The sequence below is a fragment of the Vigna unguiculata genome, chromosome 10, assembly GCF_004118075.2.
Source record: "Vigna unguiculata cultivar IT97K-499-35 chromosome 10, ASM411807v1, whole genome shotgun sequence".
NCBI lineage: Eukaryota > Viridiplantae > Streptophyta > Magnoliopsida > Fabales > Fabaceae > Vigna > Vigna unguiculata.
Genome location: NC_040288.1, coordinates 30,455,666 through 30,472,684, shown reverse-complemented (window position 1 = coordinate 30,472,684; position 17,019 = coordinate 30,455,666). Strand labels below are relative to the sequence as shown.

At 32.3% G+C, this 17,019-nt stretch overlaps 1 protein-coding gene and 1 pseudogene across 3 annotated transcripts; both read right to left on the bottom strand.

Annotated features, from left to right (window-relative positions):
• Positions 1–240: 240 nt before the first annotated feature.
• On the bottom strand, positions 241–2,271 carry LOC114165950 (annotated as a pseudogene).
• A 12,088-nt stretch (positions 2,272–14,359) lies between these two features.
• LOC114165949 (cytochrome P450 71A1-like) lies at positions 14,360–16,413 on the bottom strand. Of its 3 annotated transcripts, none has more exons than XM_028050593.1 (3): positions 16,397–16,413; positions 15,456–15,795; positions 14,360–15,182 (listed from the first exon to the last, which is right to left on the bottom strand). In XM_028050593.1, exons 2-3 carry the CDS (start codon positions 15,747–15,749, stop codon positions 14,574–14,576), a joined length of 903 nt encoding a protein of 300 aa, XP_027906394.1. In that variant the 5' UTR covers positions 15,750–15,795; positions 16,397–16,413; the 3' UTR covers positions 14,360–14,573. The 3 variants fall into 3 exon arrangements, with proteins under 3 accessions (XP_027906394.1, XP_027906393.1, XP_027906392.1); XM_028050592.1 differs by lacking the exon at positions 16,397–16,413 and adding an exon at positions 15,897–16,166; XM_028050591.1 differs by lacking the exon at positions 16,397–16,413 and having other exon boundaries at positions 15,456–16,349.
• Positions 16,414–17,019: the final 606 nt, after the last annotated feature.

The following is a 17,019-nucleotide window of genomic DNA, read 5'->3' as shown; positions in this document are numbered from 1 at the left end:
GAAAGATATTGTATGAACATCTTTGGTTTTATTATACAATAGACATGGGATACTTTGTAGGTGCATATAGTTTGGTCACAGTCACGACATTTAATTTATTTGTCCGTTTCAAGGAACTGTCATATAAAAGAAAATTGGTCTAAATCATATACTTCTACAACCTTGAATAAATATGTGGTTCTCAATGATGTGTGTTCCAAGAAACATAAGCTGATATTTATATTGTTGGATTGTCTTTTATTTTATTACTTCTTTTATTACTAATCTTTTATTTTAATATTTTCTATAATTCACTGATTACAACTTTTAGATTCACATTTGGGACTTGGCCATAACACACAGAGGATTCTTCTGATGCTGTGTAAGTCCTGGTAACGTTTCTGTATCAATGTCTTCGCTCTTCATTCCTTCCGGCAATTCCCAGTCAAAAGAATAAAGAAGGTTACTAAGAATAACATCCAATGAAGCCAAACCCATATGCAAACCTGGGCACATTCTACGACCAGCACCGAATGGTATGAAACCAAAATCTTGTCCTCGAAGATCTACACTGCTGTTTAAAAACCTCTCTGGTATAAACTCTTCTGCATCTTCCCAAGCCTCAGGGTCTCTCTGAATAGCCCAACCATTCACATATATTATTGTCTTCGCTGGAATTTCATAACCATCTATCATAACTTTTTCCCTTGTTTCTCTAGGAATAAGTAATGGTGCTGGTGGGTGCAATCTTAGAGTCTCTTTTATCACTGCTTTTAAATAGGGAAACTTTTGAACATCATCTTCATCTAAAAAGGCTTTCTCACCACTTAAACTTCTTACTTCTTAAACTTTCTACATGATTCTTGGATGCTTTAACAGTAAAGTCATAGCCCACACAACTGTGGCTGCAGTTGTATCTGTTGCTCCAATGAGAATGTTCAGCAGATGAAAAAAATCAGTACTTAATAATTGGATGAAAATAAATTTGCGCATCAATATTTCATTTTCTGTGTTAAACAAGACTTAATTTCTTTTCTCTGTGAATTCACAAATGTACCTTCGTTGCACTAGGATTAGTTTACGATACAATGTGACCAAGTTCTCCTTCAAAACAACGCTTTGATATTTTTTTAAAGAAAGAAATGCGTATTTGGATTTCCTTAGTTTAATACTCAACAAAGAAATGAAAGGGATGATGTAAGTTTTTTTTCTGTGCAAATTGAAGAAGACAAAGTAAACGGAAGGAATGAAATTGAAAGGAATGGAAATTCAAACCATGAGCACAGCTTTGATGTTATCATTAGTGATATCGATGGAAAACGAATAGTGTTTCTTGAGTTGAAGTAAGACATCAACGATGTCATCTTCGTGTGGAGTATTTTTATGAGAATCTGCCATGTGTTCGTCAATGACTTGCTGGTAGAACTTATCCATCTCCTTGAAACTCCGTTGAAGACGTGCACGCAGTCCTCTCAGTGTATCAACCCAACCCATGAAAGGAATATAATCTGAAAAAAAGAGGATACCACCAATCATGGCTTCACACTCACTGAACAACCTGTGAAACATGCTCCTTTCGGTTCCTTCCTCTTCATACCTTCTCCCCAAAGCAGTTCTACATATAATGGTACTATTTAGAGACGTTAATAATTGATTCAGATTTGTAACTTCTGAAGTTGAGGCATGTCGAGATATTGTTTTTATCATCTGCTTCACCTCAAAATTTCTTACTGAGGAAAAACATGAGACACTTTTGGAGCTAAAGATATGTATAACACAGATTTTTCTGATTTCTCTCCAATAGCTATTGTATGGGGAAAATGCGATGTCTAACCCATTATAAGACAGTTTCTGTTGGCCAAGTAAGTTAGGTCGATCACAACACTCAAGGTCATGGTCTTTCATTACCACTTTGGCTAGTCTTGGTGAGGAAACAACTATTACTCGTCTTAAACCTAATTGAAGGGAAAATAAAGAGAAGAACTTTCCAGTTGGTGAAGATTTCCTACTATGGGAAGACCTCTAGGACCAGGAGGGAATGATGGGTTTTTGGAGGTTGTTGAGTATTTGAAGAAGAAGAGCAAAAACAAAGGAAAAGTTAGGCACAGAATAAGAAGTGAGGAGAACATTGTGACCTGTATATGACCAGAAAGAGAATGGTTGAAAGAAATCTTACTTTTGACTGATAGAACTCCATAGGTTTGAGCTTCCACGTATGGTATTTATAGATGAGGAATCCTCAGGACACACAAATAATACTCTTATCATGGTTCAGCTTTCATTGCATCACTAATACTCTATCTTGACTAAAATTTATATGTGAAATAAAACATGCGTGTTATTAAATAGTGCTCCTGAAAAAATTTCTGTTAACTTGATGAAAAAAATCCACAACCAATACAGTATATTGTACACAAGAAAAGTTAATTTATTTATCGGAAATGAAAAGATTTTTATAAATAACACTTGGATTAAACGTTAAATTATTACACTAGGAGAAAGCAATGAATAAGTTTACAAAGAAATAATCATTGAAGATAAATACCTTGTTCTTCTTCTGATTTACATAGTTGTACTCCTGTTTTTATTGTATTACAACTAGAGTTTCTATGTTTTTTTTTTTTTTGAATTTTCTATTTTCTTCTGTTTTTTTTATTAATATTATTCACATAATAACACTATTTATTTAAGATAAGATTATGAATCGTTTAAATTCATTATCTAATTGTTGAAATTCGAAGATAATAATTAGGAAAGTTCCAAAAGCACTATTTAACTCGGCTTTAATACAAAATCAATGAAATATTTATTATTATATTAAATAATTTAATATAAATTTAATTTATATATTATATGTTTCGATTCCAAATCCATTAAAATAGCAATATTATGATCAATCATTACACGCAGTATATTATTCATTTTGGAGCATATAACTTATATCACGACAAGTTGAAGGCAAAATTATCTTTGATTTTGACTCTTAAGCAATGTGAGACTATTGAATGTACTGAAACAAACTTCTAAGTTGAGAAGAGGAATGAGGATTTATCCCCAAAGGAGAGCCAAGAGAACTAGATTCATCTTTGAAACCATGTTTTCATTCCCACATTTGACACAAATTTTCTTACCTCACATATGTTGAGATAACATCTTATAGTCAATCACTGCATCCCAAGTATTATCAGCTTTGTAGCTTAAACTCTTGTCATGGTTTTCTTCTTAAGCCCTTGTTTGTTCAATAAACGAAGAAGATGGGAGCAGTAATTTGGAGTTGAAATCAGAAAAACGAGAAAAAAATATGTTGAATATTTTTTTTTAACTTTCCTTCCTCTCATGCAAAGAAATGGAAGTGTGCATGTAATATAATAATAATAAAAAACATTAATGATATTAAGTTTTAATTAATAATAGTATTATATTAAATAATATATATCAATCAAATCTTTCACACATTTTTATTAACTTTCTTTTCATTTCTCTTCATCTTTTCCTTAATCCAAACAACCTTACATTCATATTTTTTTCTTTTCAAATTTACTCATTTCCACTCCTTCAAATTCATTATCTCATACAAACACAACATAAAAGACGTCTTGAAGAGTTCAAAAAGTAAGGAGTGTTTAAATTACCCTTGGTTTCGACTCATACGCGATGTGAGATGATTGGATATAGCGAAACACGTTTCCTAGTCAAGATCTAAAAGAATGAAAGTTCATTCCCCAATGGAGGACTAAAGGAACGGGACTCATCTTTAGAACCTCGTTTTCATTCTCATAGACAACGTCAATGTTTTGATCTCAAGTGCATTAAGATAGCATTGTTAGGTTTAGTCACTGCATCCAAAGAATTCCTGATGCGAGATACTGCTGAAAGGAGTTTACGATGGTTAAAAGAGGAAGGGATATTTAAATTATCCTTTAACATTAACTCGCATTGTGAAACTATTGTTTAAAAATGATCTATTTAATTCTATAGCATTTAATCCTATTTTGGTTCTATTTAATCACATTTTCAATTTTATTTCATTTTTAAATAAATCCTTTTTTTTTTCATGTATTTGATAAATTACTAAAAGTCAATTAAAAATATATGAAATTGAAAGTAAGATAAAATAAAATATATTTTATTTTTAATTGTTAATCTTTAAATACAAATTTACATAACTTATACATTATCACAATTTTGAAGCAAAACAAATGCCTCCAATACTTTTAAGATCTATAAATTTTCATCTTTATTGATGGTATATTTTCTCATTTTCTATCTAGAGGAAATGATTGGAAATCCCTAAATATTTGCTACAATTCTGAAAATGAAATTAAACTTAAACATTATTTCAAAAAGAAAGTTGTAAACTTATAATCAAGAATTCATCACATGTCTATAATAATGTCCCTGATCAATGCATCACCAATAACTACAGCAGTATCTCGCATCTTGTCTATAATTTCACCACAATTAAATAAACATTTAATTACATGATAAAATATGAATAAGAGTTATTGAAGAATTAATTGTGACTAAGGAAGGGAAGATCCACTGTACAACCTTACGACAACTAGTGTGATGTCCACCAATTGTACTATATTCATTAACCAAAATGAAAACATTAATAAGTAATGAGTGATACATGAACTAAAATCAATTATACTATTGATATTTTAGCCAAATTCCTCGCCAAACACAATAAGCAAATGTTACATATTTCGTTAGATAGAGCCAAATTTTTTAGAACATTAAGAGATTGATGCATCTTGAAACTTAGAAAAAATAAGCAATAATTTCTATCTTCCTTGTCTTCACACCGGTGACTATGACAAAATCCAACCAATTTATTTGTCGATCTTCGGTGAAGAAAAATCTATATTTTGTAGTTTCTTTTAAGTATTTCAAAATTCTCTTTACCATAGTCATATAAATCACCCTCTGATCAATCATGTTTGCTAGAAACTCCATCAACAAAGCATATATATGATATCCTATTACAAACAAACCTCAAAGAGCCCACAATTTGTTTATAAATCTTATTATCAACATGCTTATAGTTTTCATCTTTAACAACCTTCAAATTCACTTCAGTTGGTGAGCTTACAACATTACAATCAACCATCCTAAATTTCTTCAGTACTTACGTGATGTACCTTCCTTGAAGAAAAATACCATTATCATAATGCACAAACTCCATATTGAAAAATATCGCAATGAACTTAGAGTCTATCAATTTTTGCAATATCTGAACTAGTGACTAATAAATCATCAACATAAAGACAAACTATCAACAAGTTGTCATTGTTACCCATTTGCACAAAACTGCCACACTTCGTTCCAACCAATTTGAAGCCAAGTAGCAACAAATCATAGTCAATTCTCTTATTCTAGGCTCTAAGAGCCTACCTTAATCCGTATAATTCCTTTTTAAACTTGCCTTTAAGAATACAACCAAGTGGTTTTCTACATACACCTATTTTTTTTCAAAGCTCCATTAAGAAAAGTAGATTTCACACCTAGCTAGAAGGACTTCCATCCTTTTGAAACAACAACTACAACACATCATAATAATCAACACCTACTTTCTTTAGAAAACCTTTTACGTGACCTTGTATCTTGATATTGATCCTTCATGAAGTAGTTTCACTTTGAAAACCCATTTGACTACAATAGATCGTTTCTTTAGAGATAAATCCATCAATCCATGAATAAAGTACAAAAAAATATTAAGTTTAGTTCACATAACACTTTTTTTTCTTTTTCTTCCATGCTCAAGTGAATAGATTATAAAAAATAATAAGTTTATTTCGCATAACACTTTCTTACACTTTACACTCCATAGTCATGTTCACACAATAACATTTTTTTTATTTAAAAGATTACATTACTTTTTATCACTTCTTCTCTAACTTAAGGTTCATACAAGAATCAAGCGATTATCAAGAATCACTTTCAAGGGTCACAATTACTTAAAACAATTTCAACATAAAAAAAAAAAAAGTGACAAAGAACAATTCTATCACCAATAAACAAGCAAGGCAATCACGAAATGTGTAGGATAAACAAAAATTAAAGAAAACACTTGAAACTTAGAAATTTTAATCAACAAGTGGTGTACATTGGACAAATCTTATTTTCTTCTTCTTTCTCTTTTATTCTCTCGTTTATATAATTAAAAATTAATTTTCGAATTGCACATCGATCGGAGACACAAACATATATTTACTTGTTAGAATTTCTATTATGCAATTGAAGTATCATAAACTCAAGACAAAATGAGAGCAACAATAAAAAAGGAACAATAACGTGGACACTACCGTAAACAATGACATCAACATTGCCGTAAATAATTACTTGAACAATGACATGAATAGAGGGAACAAACAATACACACGATTATCTTACGATTATCTTATCAATTGAACCCTTGCTCAGATTATCAAAAGATAAATTCCAAGAGAATTGAAACTAAAGAAATTTTGAATTTACAAGATGCGAATTAGAATTAATTAACAATAGAATGAAAAAAACAAACATAAAACAAAGAATCTAGGACAAAAAAAAGATGATAAAATCAAGCCTTGATAATCCTAAGAATGATTGTCACGAGAGTTAATGATTTTTTTCTAAAGTCAAGATGCAAGAAAAGAAAACTAGTAGAGATATTATCACTATTATTTTGACAAAATATTCATCCCTCATTACGAATTATAAAATAATATGAAAACAAATGTAATTGTAAATCTTACCGCATTTGTAAATAAAAGAGATACGATTTCATAAGTAAAAAAAAAATGAGATAATTTATCCTAATAACTAATTTAACTTATTCTAATTGGTTCTAGATTTGAATCCCAACTCCAAACAAAATATCAATAATTGTAAATAGAAAGAAAACGTTCTCTAGACATAGGATATTTTTGGACGCTGTATAAAATATTAGTGGTGTAAAATAATCAACATTAAATCTTCGTTACTTTGCCTAATTAGAAGATTTTATATGTACATCTTTGGTTTTATTATACAATAGACATTGGATACTTTGTAGGTGCATATAGTTTGGTCACAGTCACAACATTTAATTTATTTGTCCGTTCAAGGAACAGTCAATATAAAAGAAGATTGTTCTAAATGATATACTTCTACAACCTTGGATAAATGTGTTTCTGGTATACTGCTACCACCTTCGACAAATGTGTGTTCCAAGAAACATAAGCTGATATTTATATCGTTGATTTGTCTTATAGATTTTTATTTTATTTTTTGAATGGACATAAAACAATAGACCCTGATTCTTTCTCCCAAAAGAATCTTGACTTTGGAAGCAACAAGACGCAATGTTCATCTCAAATCACAAAATATTTTTATTCATACAAACAATTTATGAACATATTAAAAATAAATAAATCCATATGTCAATTAAACGTTCACTACTAGAAATTAATGTTTTAGTCACCAAAAAATATAGGTTGCTATTTGCGACCAAATTAGCTACTGCATGATTTTTGTTGCAATCTTTAAGCAATACAACGACAAAATATTACTGTACTTACATAAATTTAATCAGTGACTAAAATAGCGACCTTAACATATAGTTGTTACAATTTAGTTGCTAAATCGGTGGCTATATTTCTACAAATGAACATAGACTTTTTAGCAACCACATTAGCGACCGAATAAATTTTTCATTAGCGACCGGTATCATGGTGGTCGCTAAATACGTTTTAGCGACTGAAAAGTATTTGGTCGCTAACTAAAATATTTTTAATGCATGAATCAGTGACCGAAAGTATGGTGATCGCTAAATTTGTATAATTTTATAGTTAGCGACCGAAAACTTGGTGGTCGCTAAATATGTATTACATGGTAATTAGCAACTAAAAATTATTTGGTCGCTGAATATAATGTTTTTAACGTAGCAATTTGTGACCGATATGCAGTGGTCACTAAATGTTGAACATATCATTTAGCGACCGAATTGTTTTGGTCACTATATTCAATATTTTTAAAATTGCATTAGATGTATGTGTGTCTACAGTTTGGGATTTAAAGGTTAGGGTTTTAAGACTTAGGGTTGGGATTTATGGTTAAATGTTATATTAAGATCCAAAAATTTAATAGTTGCTGAATGTTTATTGTTTTTAGTTGAAAAATAAAATTTATATTTAATTGTGTCACTAAACATTGACATGTAAAATAATATTAGTTACGCGCTAGTTCGTTATTGATTTTTTTTTTCATACAATAGGTATTGACAATTTCGAATTTAATACACTACAAGAATGTATTAAATTAGCTGCCATTTTAAAGCGTCAATTAGTTTTTGGACGCTTTTAAAGTGGGTCCACCATAGTTGATCTCTATATTTCTTTTTCTTGGATATCTTATGCATTATCATGAGAACTCCTTTGTGAATAATGTGTATATGGCTAATGATGGGCTTTACTTTCATCTTAAAGAGCAATTTGAAAATCCATAACATATTTTCTGAACCAAAGAGACTTTGATGGTGCCCAATTGTATGTTCTTCAAAATTATGAAGAGGTTCAACCATACTTTGGGTAAGATGGATGATCTTCAGTCCTTTTAAGTTAAAGTTAGTTATGTTGATTTATATTAGTTGAGTACTTCATTTCTTCTTTGCAGTATTTATATTGAATATTTAAGAGAGCTTAGGCCAACTGCTTCTGATGTTGAAATTGACCAAGACATATCATCGCATTTTACACTCTGGTTCAAACAATATGTAGGTTTTTAAGTTACATGTTATTCACATCTTATTTTTCTCCTTTAGAGAATAATGTATAATCTTTTATTTAGGTTCTAAATCCACAAAATAATATTCAAGATCCCTTATTGGTTAATTTGGCATGGGGTCCTAAGACAAAATCGAATCATGGCCCATCTATGTCATCAATGGATACAAATTCCACACTATTCTTTGGAGTGAAGGCATGAACTCTTCTAACTACGGAGTTTATGTACAAGGAACCAATGGTCAATTAGAGTCAGATTTCTATGGATTATTGTCTAATATCATTCAATTGGAGTATACTGGCATGCTAATCATGAATTTAGTTCTTTTTGAATGTGAATGGTTTAATAATACTCTTAATGTAGGAACCAAAGTAGATAATAAGTATGGAATCGTTCAAGTGAACCAATCAAGGAGATATAATAAAGCATATGATTCATTCATATTTGCACAACAGGCAGAGCAAGTTTATTACACATCATATCCAGAGGGGCACCAAGGTTGGTTAGGTGTAATCAAGACAAAAGTTCGCAGTAGAATCTCTGATAATATAGTATGTCAGGTTGACCAAGAGACTTCATACCAAGATGATGACCTAATACAACTCCAAGTACTACTACAAGTAGATTCAGACTTCATTTATGATTCAGACTTCATTTATCAATTATGTGTGTTTGCTAACTGATTTTTCATGCAGAAAGAATATAGGTTGGATCCAGAACAAGAGCAAGCCATAAGATATGTTTTTGAAATGAAAGGCTCACGTATTTAAAAAAAATGCAATGAACAAAGTTAGGAATGGTCAGGATAAGGGGACTTGGATTCCACCAAGTGTTCGAGCAACCTTGGATCTTCATTGAATCTTCACAGCCAAGGCAAATCGGGCTGTTCCATATCTACTGCAACTCATTTTGAGAAAATGGTACTTATTATATTTTTGTATAGTTAATTGAAATAGAATATATTCGACTTAAGATGCTAAACTTTTACTTGTGTTTAAATATATGTAGACTAGGTAACTTGAACGAGAATCAACTGCTTGGGAGATTGTAGAAAGAACAAAGAAACTAAAGACTAGAGAATGGGTCAATGACAAGACTCGTGACCTAGCAGTATGTTTAACATTTAATGTTATAATTTAGTGTTTGTTGTTTGTTTCCTTCTTGAGAATAGTTTATGTTCTTATTTTCAGGAAAAATATAAGCAACACCGAGAAGAAGTCCAACAACAACACATGCATGAAGGCTCATCTTCACAAAACTCTCATGTTCCCTCTATTGATGACAATGAAATATACTTTAGTGTTGTTGGAGGTGAAAGTAAGAAAGGGAATGTGTATGAACTTGGTACATTAAGCAAAAGGTTTTATAGTTCTTCAAGTGCTCACTCTTCTACTAGCCAAGTTCTAGTAGTACATCAAATAGAAAAAATGCGTAAAACTATTCAAAAGTTGAATGTTGAACTTATGGCAAAGAATGCCAAGGAAAAGACACTTGAAGAAAAGGTTGAACACTTGATGAAAAATCATGCCGAACAGAGTGAACGTATGCATGAACAAAATGAACGTATGCGCCAACAAGATGAACAAATGAAACTTATTTTGCAACATATTCATTTGAAGAATGTTGTGCCATGTCCTAATGATCCTCCTACTATTGGAAAGGATAGAGTAGACCATATCAGTGATAGTAGATCAGGTGATCATTAGTTTCATATTTAGTTATTTGGTGTGTTTCAGTGTTGCACACTTTCAAATTATTTTTGTTTTGTTCTTTTGGATCATGTTATATATTTACCACTTGTAATGTATGTACTACACTTTACTATATTATGTAATGTAGTTTGTTATTACTTAACTAGATTAAATTTTATCATTCATAAACAGGTAAAAATATTGTTTTTAACAAGGTAAAAATCGTAAATAATACAAAAAAAATCATTTTTTTGCTAATCAACGACTGATTTTATGGGTTGCTGTTAGTTTCCGAACTTTGCCACCAATTTAGCTACCAACCAATATTAGTTCATGTTCACAAAAAAAAATTGCCACCATTTCAACGACCCAAAAAAATTGTATATCACTAAAACAATCATACTTTAGCGACCAATTTAATTGGTCGCTGTTTGTCTCATAACTTTCCCACCAATTTAGCGATAAAAAAAAGTGTACATAAATATAATAATCATACTTTAGCGACCGATATAGTTGGTCGTTAACTACCTACCTTCTGCGACCAAACTAGCAATCGAATTTAATATCACTTCTGGTTGCTAAATTGGTCTGTTGTGCTTACGAAGTGATAAACTTTTAGGGACCAAATAACGATCAATATTTTTGTAGCTATTTAGCGACTAAATGATAATTGTTCACTATTGTTTATGCCACCAAGGTTTTTATTATCCCAAAATTTTGGTCGCTAATTCAGTCACAAATGGTATTAGCGATTGGTTTATGTTGTTTAGCGACAAAATTCAGTGGTTGCTAAAATATATTTTTTTGGTAGTGGTTAAATGTACACTAGAATTGGACCTATGTAAGGGGCGATGCACTTTTCTATTGGAGCCTCACTCTATGGCCAAAATAAACTTTAAAATAAACTAAAATATATATATATATATATATATATATATATATATATATATATATATCTTTACTTTCTTTAGTCAGACTGATGGTGATTGAGAAATTGAGTAATGTTGTAACACCCCATTTAAATAATAATCTTAATTAAATGAAATGTCACACAAAATAATATAAGAAGCAAAGTCATGAAGTATAATGTTACTCCTTACAAATATCCAAGGTACTAAAAATGAAATATTGAGACACACCACGATGCCAATACAAAACAGGGTACAAGGATCGACAATATTCAAAATAATTGCCTAAGAGGCAAGCAAATACATGGGTTACAGCCCTAAAAGAAACTTGGACAGCGAAATCCAACCCAAAGTTAAGCAGCGGAGTCTCCATCACCCTGACAACCACGAGGAGTTCTCACATTTGCTCCCATCAATAAATTGATGATCATCACAAAAAGAGAAAACCACACACAGAACATACAAAAAAGCAGAAAGGGTAAGCTAGAGTAGAAAAATGTTTTATCATACAATTGCATACATCTTCATAGTCAAAGATACCTACATCAACCAATCATGTGATGACTCGCAAATAATACACTAAGACTCAAGACACGACTTATCCAGATACATATAATTAGTCGGATTCACCGGATGCTTGCACTTGTGCAGGCCTCTATTGCTCTACAGAGCCAATTGCCAATGGATTTCACCCTACCACTTATAAGGTTAGCCTTCAAATATCTAAGGCTTCCTGCTACTCTCACCACTTGAGTCAGTACGCTCTACGTGAGACTAACTGACTCTTTAGAGTATCAGAATGCAATCCTTACTTGAATCCTTCATAAATTATATAATGAGGCACCACTACGAACTTCGTGGAATTACGCCCTAAGTATGAGGCACCACCATGAGCTCTCACTAACAGGGGTCACGGAATTACATCCTGACCAATGAGGCACCACCACGCAACCATCATGGAATTACGTCCTAACCAATGAGGCACCACGATGAGATCTCACCTAGAGATTAATGGAATTACGTCCTGACCAATGAGGCACCACCACGCAACCATTGTGGAATTACATCCTGACCACACCAAAATCATGTCTCTCCAACCAACAAAAGTCATTATACATACCAATTTCATGTTAACATTTATAACCAGTCATCCAATTCATGTTACATGCCAAGATCATGCCAATCTCATCAATTCCAGCCCATAAACCATCCTATACATGCAAAATCACTCATTTTATGCTTTAACATAGTAATTCAACAAAACATGTGGCAAACATCCAAGAACAGAGAAGGAAACAGGACATGGGCACATTCTCGCCCAGTTCTCGCTCGGGCTGAAAGGCCTCGCTCAGGCGAGAAGGTTCTCTTGCTCAGGCGAGCTCCTTTTGCCTAGGCGAGAGCTCAAAAAGAGGAACAGTGGTGTTGTCGTGTTCTCTCGCTTAGGCGAGACCTCCTCGCCTGACGAGATGGACTCTCGGTCAAAATAAGAGTCTGTCGCCTAAATGACAACTCGCGTAGCACCTGAGAGGGGTTTCTGATACTCTCGCTTAGGCGAGCGCCCCTCGCTTGGGCGAGATTATCAAATCTCTGCCACTGTTCACGCAGACCAATACACAGATTCATCTAGAGGAATGCGAAATATATATTCATATCAGGTTAAGCATTATACAAACACCATAAGCACGAAACAGAGCTGAAAACAAGCAAAGTACATCCAAACTTGAAACCCTAGCTTTCCTTACTTGGAAAACGCTAGCAGAATACTCTGACACCCAAGCAAGTGAGTACAACAGCTCTCGGAGCACATTCGCGAGCTGGAAACACTATTACAAATGGAGCACGAGGTTACTATAGGGAACCCTAACAGTAATCATGAAGAACTAAACCAGAGAGGAAGAGCAAGGACAGAAACCACTTACGTGACTTAGAAAACGAGACTGAGCTAGCTTGATGACGAATGAGGTTCAAACCCTAGCAGAGCACTGCTGTTGTTCTAAACGAGTGTTTGAGAAGGTGATTTTCTGAAAGTGAGTAAAGAGTGAGAGTGTTAGGCTGATTTAGGGGCTTTGGACTCCCTATGGGCCAGTCTTAGGCCAAATTGATTAGGGTAGGCCTTTAAAACTAGGGCAGCAATTAAAGAGTGCTTTACAAACGTGTTGACGAACACACAATTTTCTGGAATTAGTTGAAGTTGAGCTCGAACCAACAAGTCGATCACATCTCAGAAAACCTTTTTCAATATAGTCTCCTTTATCGGCACCTATTGACATGACCGACCAACCATTACTAAACCATCCGATCCATACGGTACACCTTGTAACTATGGGAAAATGCAATAAATAATAAAATAATACTCATGCTCATATTACCACTTGAACCCTTGCTCATAATATCAAATGATAAATTCCAAGAGAATTGAAACTAAAGAAATTAGGTATTTTCAAGATTCGAATTAGAATTAATTAACAATCGGGAATTGAAAAGAACATAAAACAAATAATCTTAGATAAAGAAGAGGGTAAAAAAACAAGATAATCCTAAGAATGATTGTCCTAAGAGTAAGTGAATTTTGAATAAAATCAAGATGCAAGGAAAAAAGCTAGTAGAGATATTATCACTATTATTTTGAAAATAATTATCCCTCATTATAAATTCCAAAACAATATAAACACAAATTTAATTGTAAATCTTACCTCCTTCGTAAATAAAAGAGATACAATTCATATTTAAAAAAATGAAATAATATTTATCCTAATAATTAATTTAACATATTCTAATTGGTTTTCAAGATTTGCATTCTAACTCCAAACAAAATATTAATAATTGTAAATAAAAAAAAAATACTCTGGACATTGGATATTAGTAATTGTAAATAGAATCAACATTAAATCTTCGTTACTTCATTGAAAGATATTATATGGACATCTTTGGTTTTATTATACAATAGACATTGGATACTTTATAGGTGCATATAGTTTGGTCACAGTCACGACAATTAATTTAATTTATTTGTCCGTTTCAAGGAACTGTCAATAAAAAATAAAATTGGTCTAAATGATATACTTCTACAACCTTGGATAAATATGTGTTTCTCAATGATGTACTTGTACAAACTCAGACAAATGTGTGTTCCAAGAAACATAAGCTGATATTTATATTGTTGGATTGTCTTTTATTTTATTACTTCTGTTATTACTAATCTTTTATTTTAATATTTTCTATAATTCACTGATTACAACTTTTGGATTCACATTTGGCAGTTGGCCATAACACACAGAGGATTCTTCTTATGCTGTGTAAGTCCTGGTAACGTTTCTGTATCAATGTCTTCGCTCTTCATTCCTTCCGGCAATTCCCAGTCAAAAGAATAAAGAAGGTTACTAAGAATAACATCCAATGAAGCCAAACCCATATGCAAACCTGGGCACATTCTACGACCAGCACCGAATGGTATCAAACAAAAATCTTGTCCTCGAAGATCTACACTGCTGTTTAAAAACCTCTCTGGTATAAACTCTTCTGCATCTTCCCAAGCCTCAGGATCTCTATGAATAGCCCAAGCATTCACATATATTATTGTCTTCGCTGGAATTTCATAATCAACTATCATAACTTTTTTCCTTGTTTCTCTAGGAATAAGTAATGGTGCTGGTGGGTGCAATCTTAGCGTCTCTTTTATCACTGCTTTTAAATAGGGAAACTTTTGAACATCATCTTCATCCAAAAAGGCTTTCTCACCACTTAAACTTCTTACTTCTTCTTGAACTTTCTTCATGATTCTTGGATGCTTTAACAGTAAAGTCATAGCCCACACAACTGTGGCTGCAGTTGTATCTGTTGCTGCAATCAGAATGTTCTGCAGAACAAAAAAAATCAGTACTTAATAATTTGATGAAAATAAATTTGCGCATCAATATTTGCACTAGGATTAGTTTACGATACAATGTGACCAAGTTCTCATTCAAAACAACGGTTTGATTTTTTTTTTTAAAGAAAGAAATGCATATTTGGATTTCCTTAGTTTAACTCAACAAAGAAATGAAAGGGATGATGTAAGTTTTTTTCTGTACAAATTGAAGTTGACAAAGTAAAGGGAAGGAATGAAATTGAAAGGAAGGGAAATTCAAACCATGAGCACAGCTTTGATGTTATCATTGGTGATATCGATGGAAAACGAATAGTGTTTCTTGAGTTGAAGTAAGACATCAACGATGTCATCTTCGTGTGGAGTATTTTTATGAGAATCTGCCATGTGTTCGTCAATGACTTGTTGATAGAACTTATCCATCTCCTTGAAACTCCGTTGAAGACGTGCATGCAGTCCCCTCAGTTTATCAATCCAACCCATGAAAGGAATATAATCTGAAAAAAAGAGGATACCACCAATCATGGCTTCACACTCACTGAACAACCGGTGAAACATACTCCTTTCGGTTCCTTCCTCTTCATACCTTCTCCCCAAAGCAATTCTACATATAATGGTATTATTTAGAGACGTTAATAATTGATTCAGATTTGTAACTTCTGAAGTTGAGGCATGTCGAGATATTGTTTTTATCATCTGCTTCACCTCAAAATTTCTTACTGAGGAGAAACATGAGACACGTTTGGAGCTAAAAACATGAATAACACAGATTTTTCTGATTTCTCTCCAATAGCTATTGTATGGGGAAAATGCGATGTCTAACCCATTATAAGACAGTTTCTGTTGGCCAAGTAAGTTAGGTCGATCACAACACTCAAGGTCATGGTCTTTCATTACCACTTTGGCTAGTTTTGGTGAGGAAACAACTATTACTCGTCTTAAACCTAATTGAAGGGAAAACAAAGGACCATATTTCTTTGAGAATTGCCGTAGCTGCATATGAAGAGAAGAACTTTCCAGTTGGTGAAGATTTCCTACTATGGGAAGACCTCTAGGACCAGGAGGGAATGATGGGTTTTTGGAGGTTGTTGAGTATTTGAAGAAGAAGAGCAAAAACAAAGGAAAAGTTAGGCACAGAATAAGAAGTGAGGAGAACATTGTGACCTGTATATGACCAGAAAGAGAATGGTTGAAAGAAATCTTACTTTTGACTGATAGAACTCTGTAGGTTTCAGCTTCCTCGTATGGTATTTATAGATGAGGAATCCTGAGGACACACAAATAATACTCTTATGTTCACTAAAATTTATATGTGAAATAAAATATGCGTGTTATTAAATAGTGCTCCTCAAAAAAAATTTCTGTTAACTTGATGAAAAAAATCGACAACCAATACAGTATTGTACACAAGAAAAGTTAATTTCTTTATCGAAAATGAAAATATTTTTATAAATAACACTTGGATAAAACGTTAAATTATTACACTAGGAGAAAACAATGAATAAGTTTACAAAGAAATAATCATTGAAGATAAATACCTTTTTCTTCTTCTGATTTACATAATTGTATTCCTGTTTTTATTGTATTACAACAAGAGTTTCTATGTTTTCTTTTTGAATTTTCTATTTTCTTCTGTTTTTTTTTTATTATTATTCACATAATAACACTATATTTATTTAAGGTTAGATTATGAATGTTTAAATTCATTATCTAATTGATGAAATTCGAATATAATAATTAGGAGAGTTCCAAAAAGACTATTTAACTCAGCTTTAATACAAAATCAATGAACTATTTATTATTATATTAAATAATTTAAAATAAATTT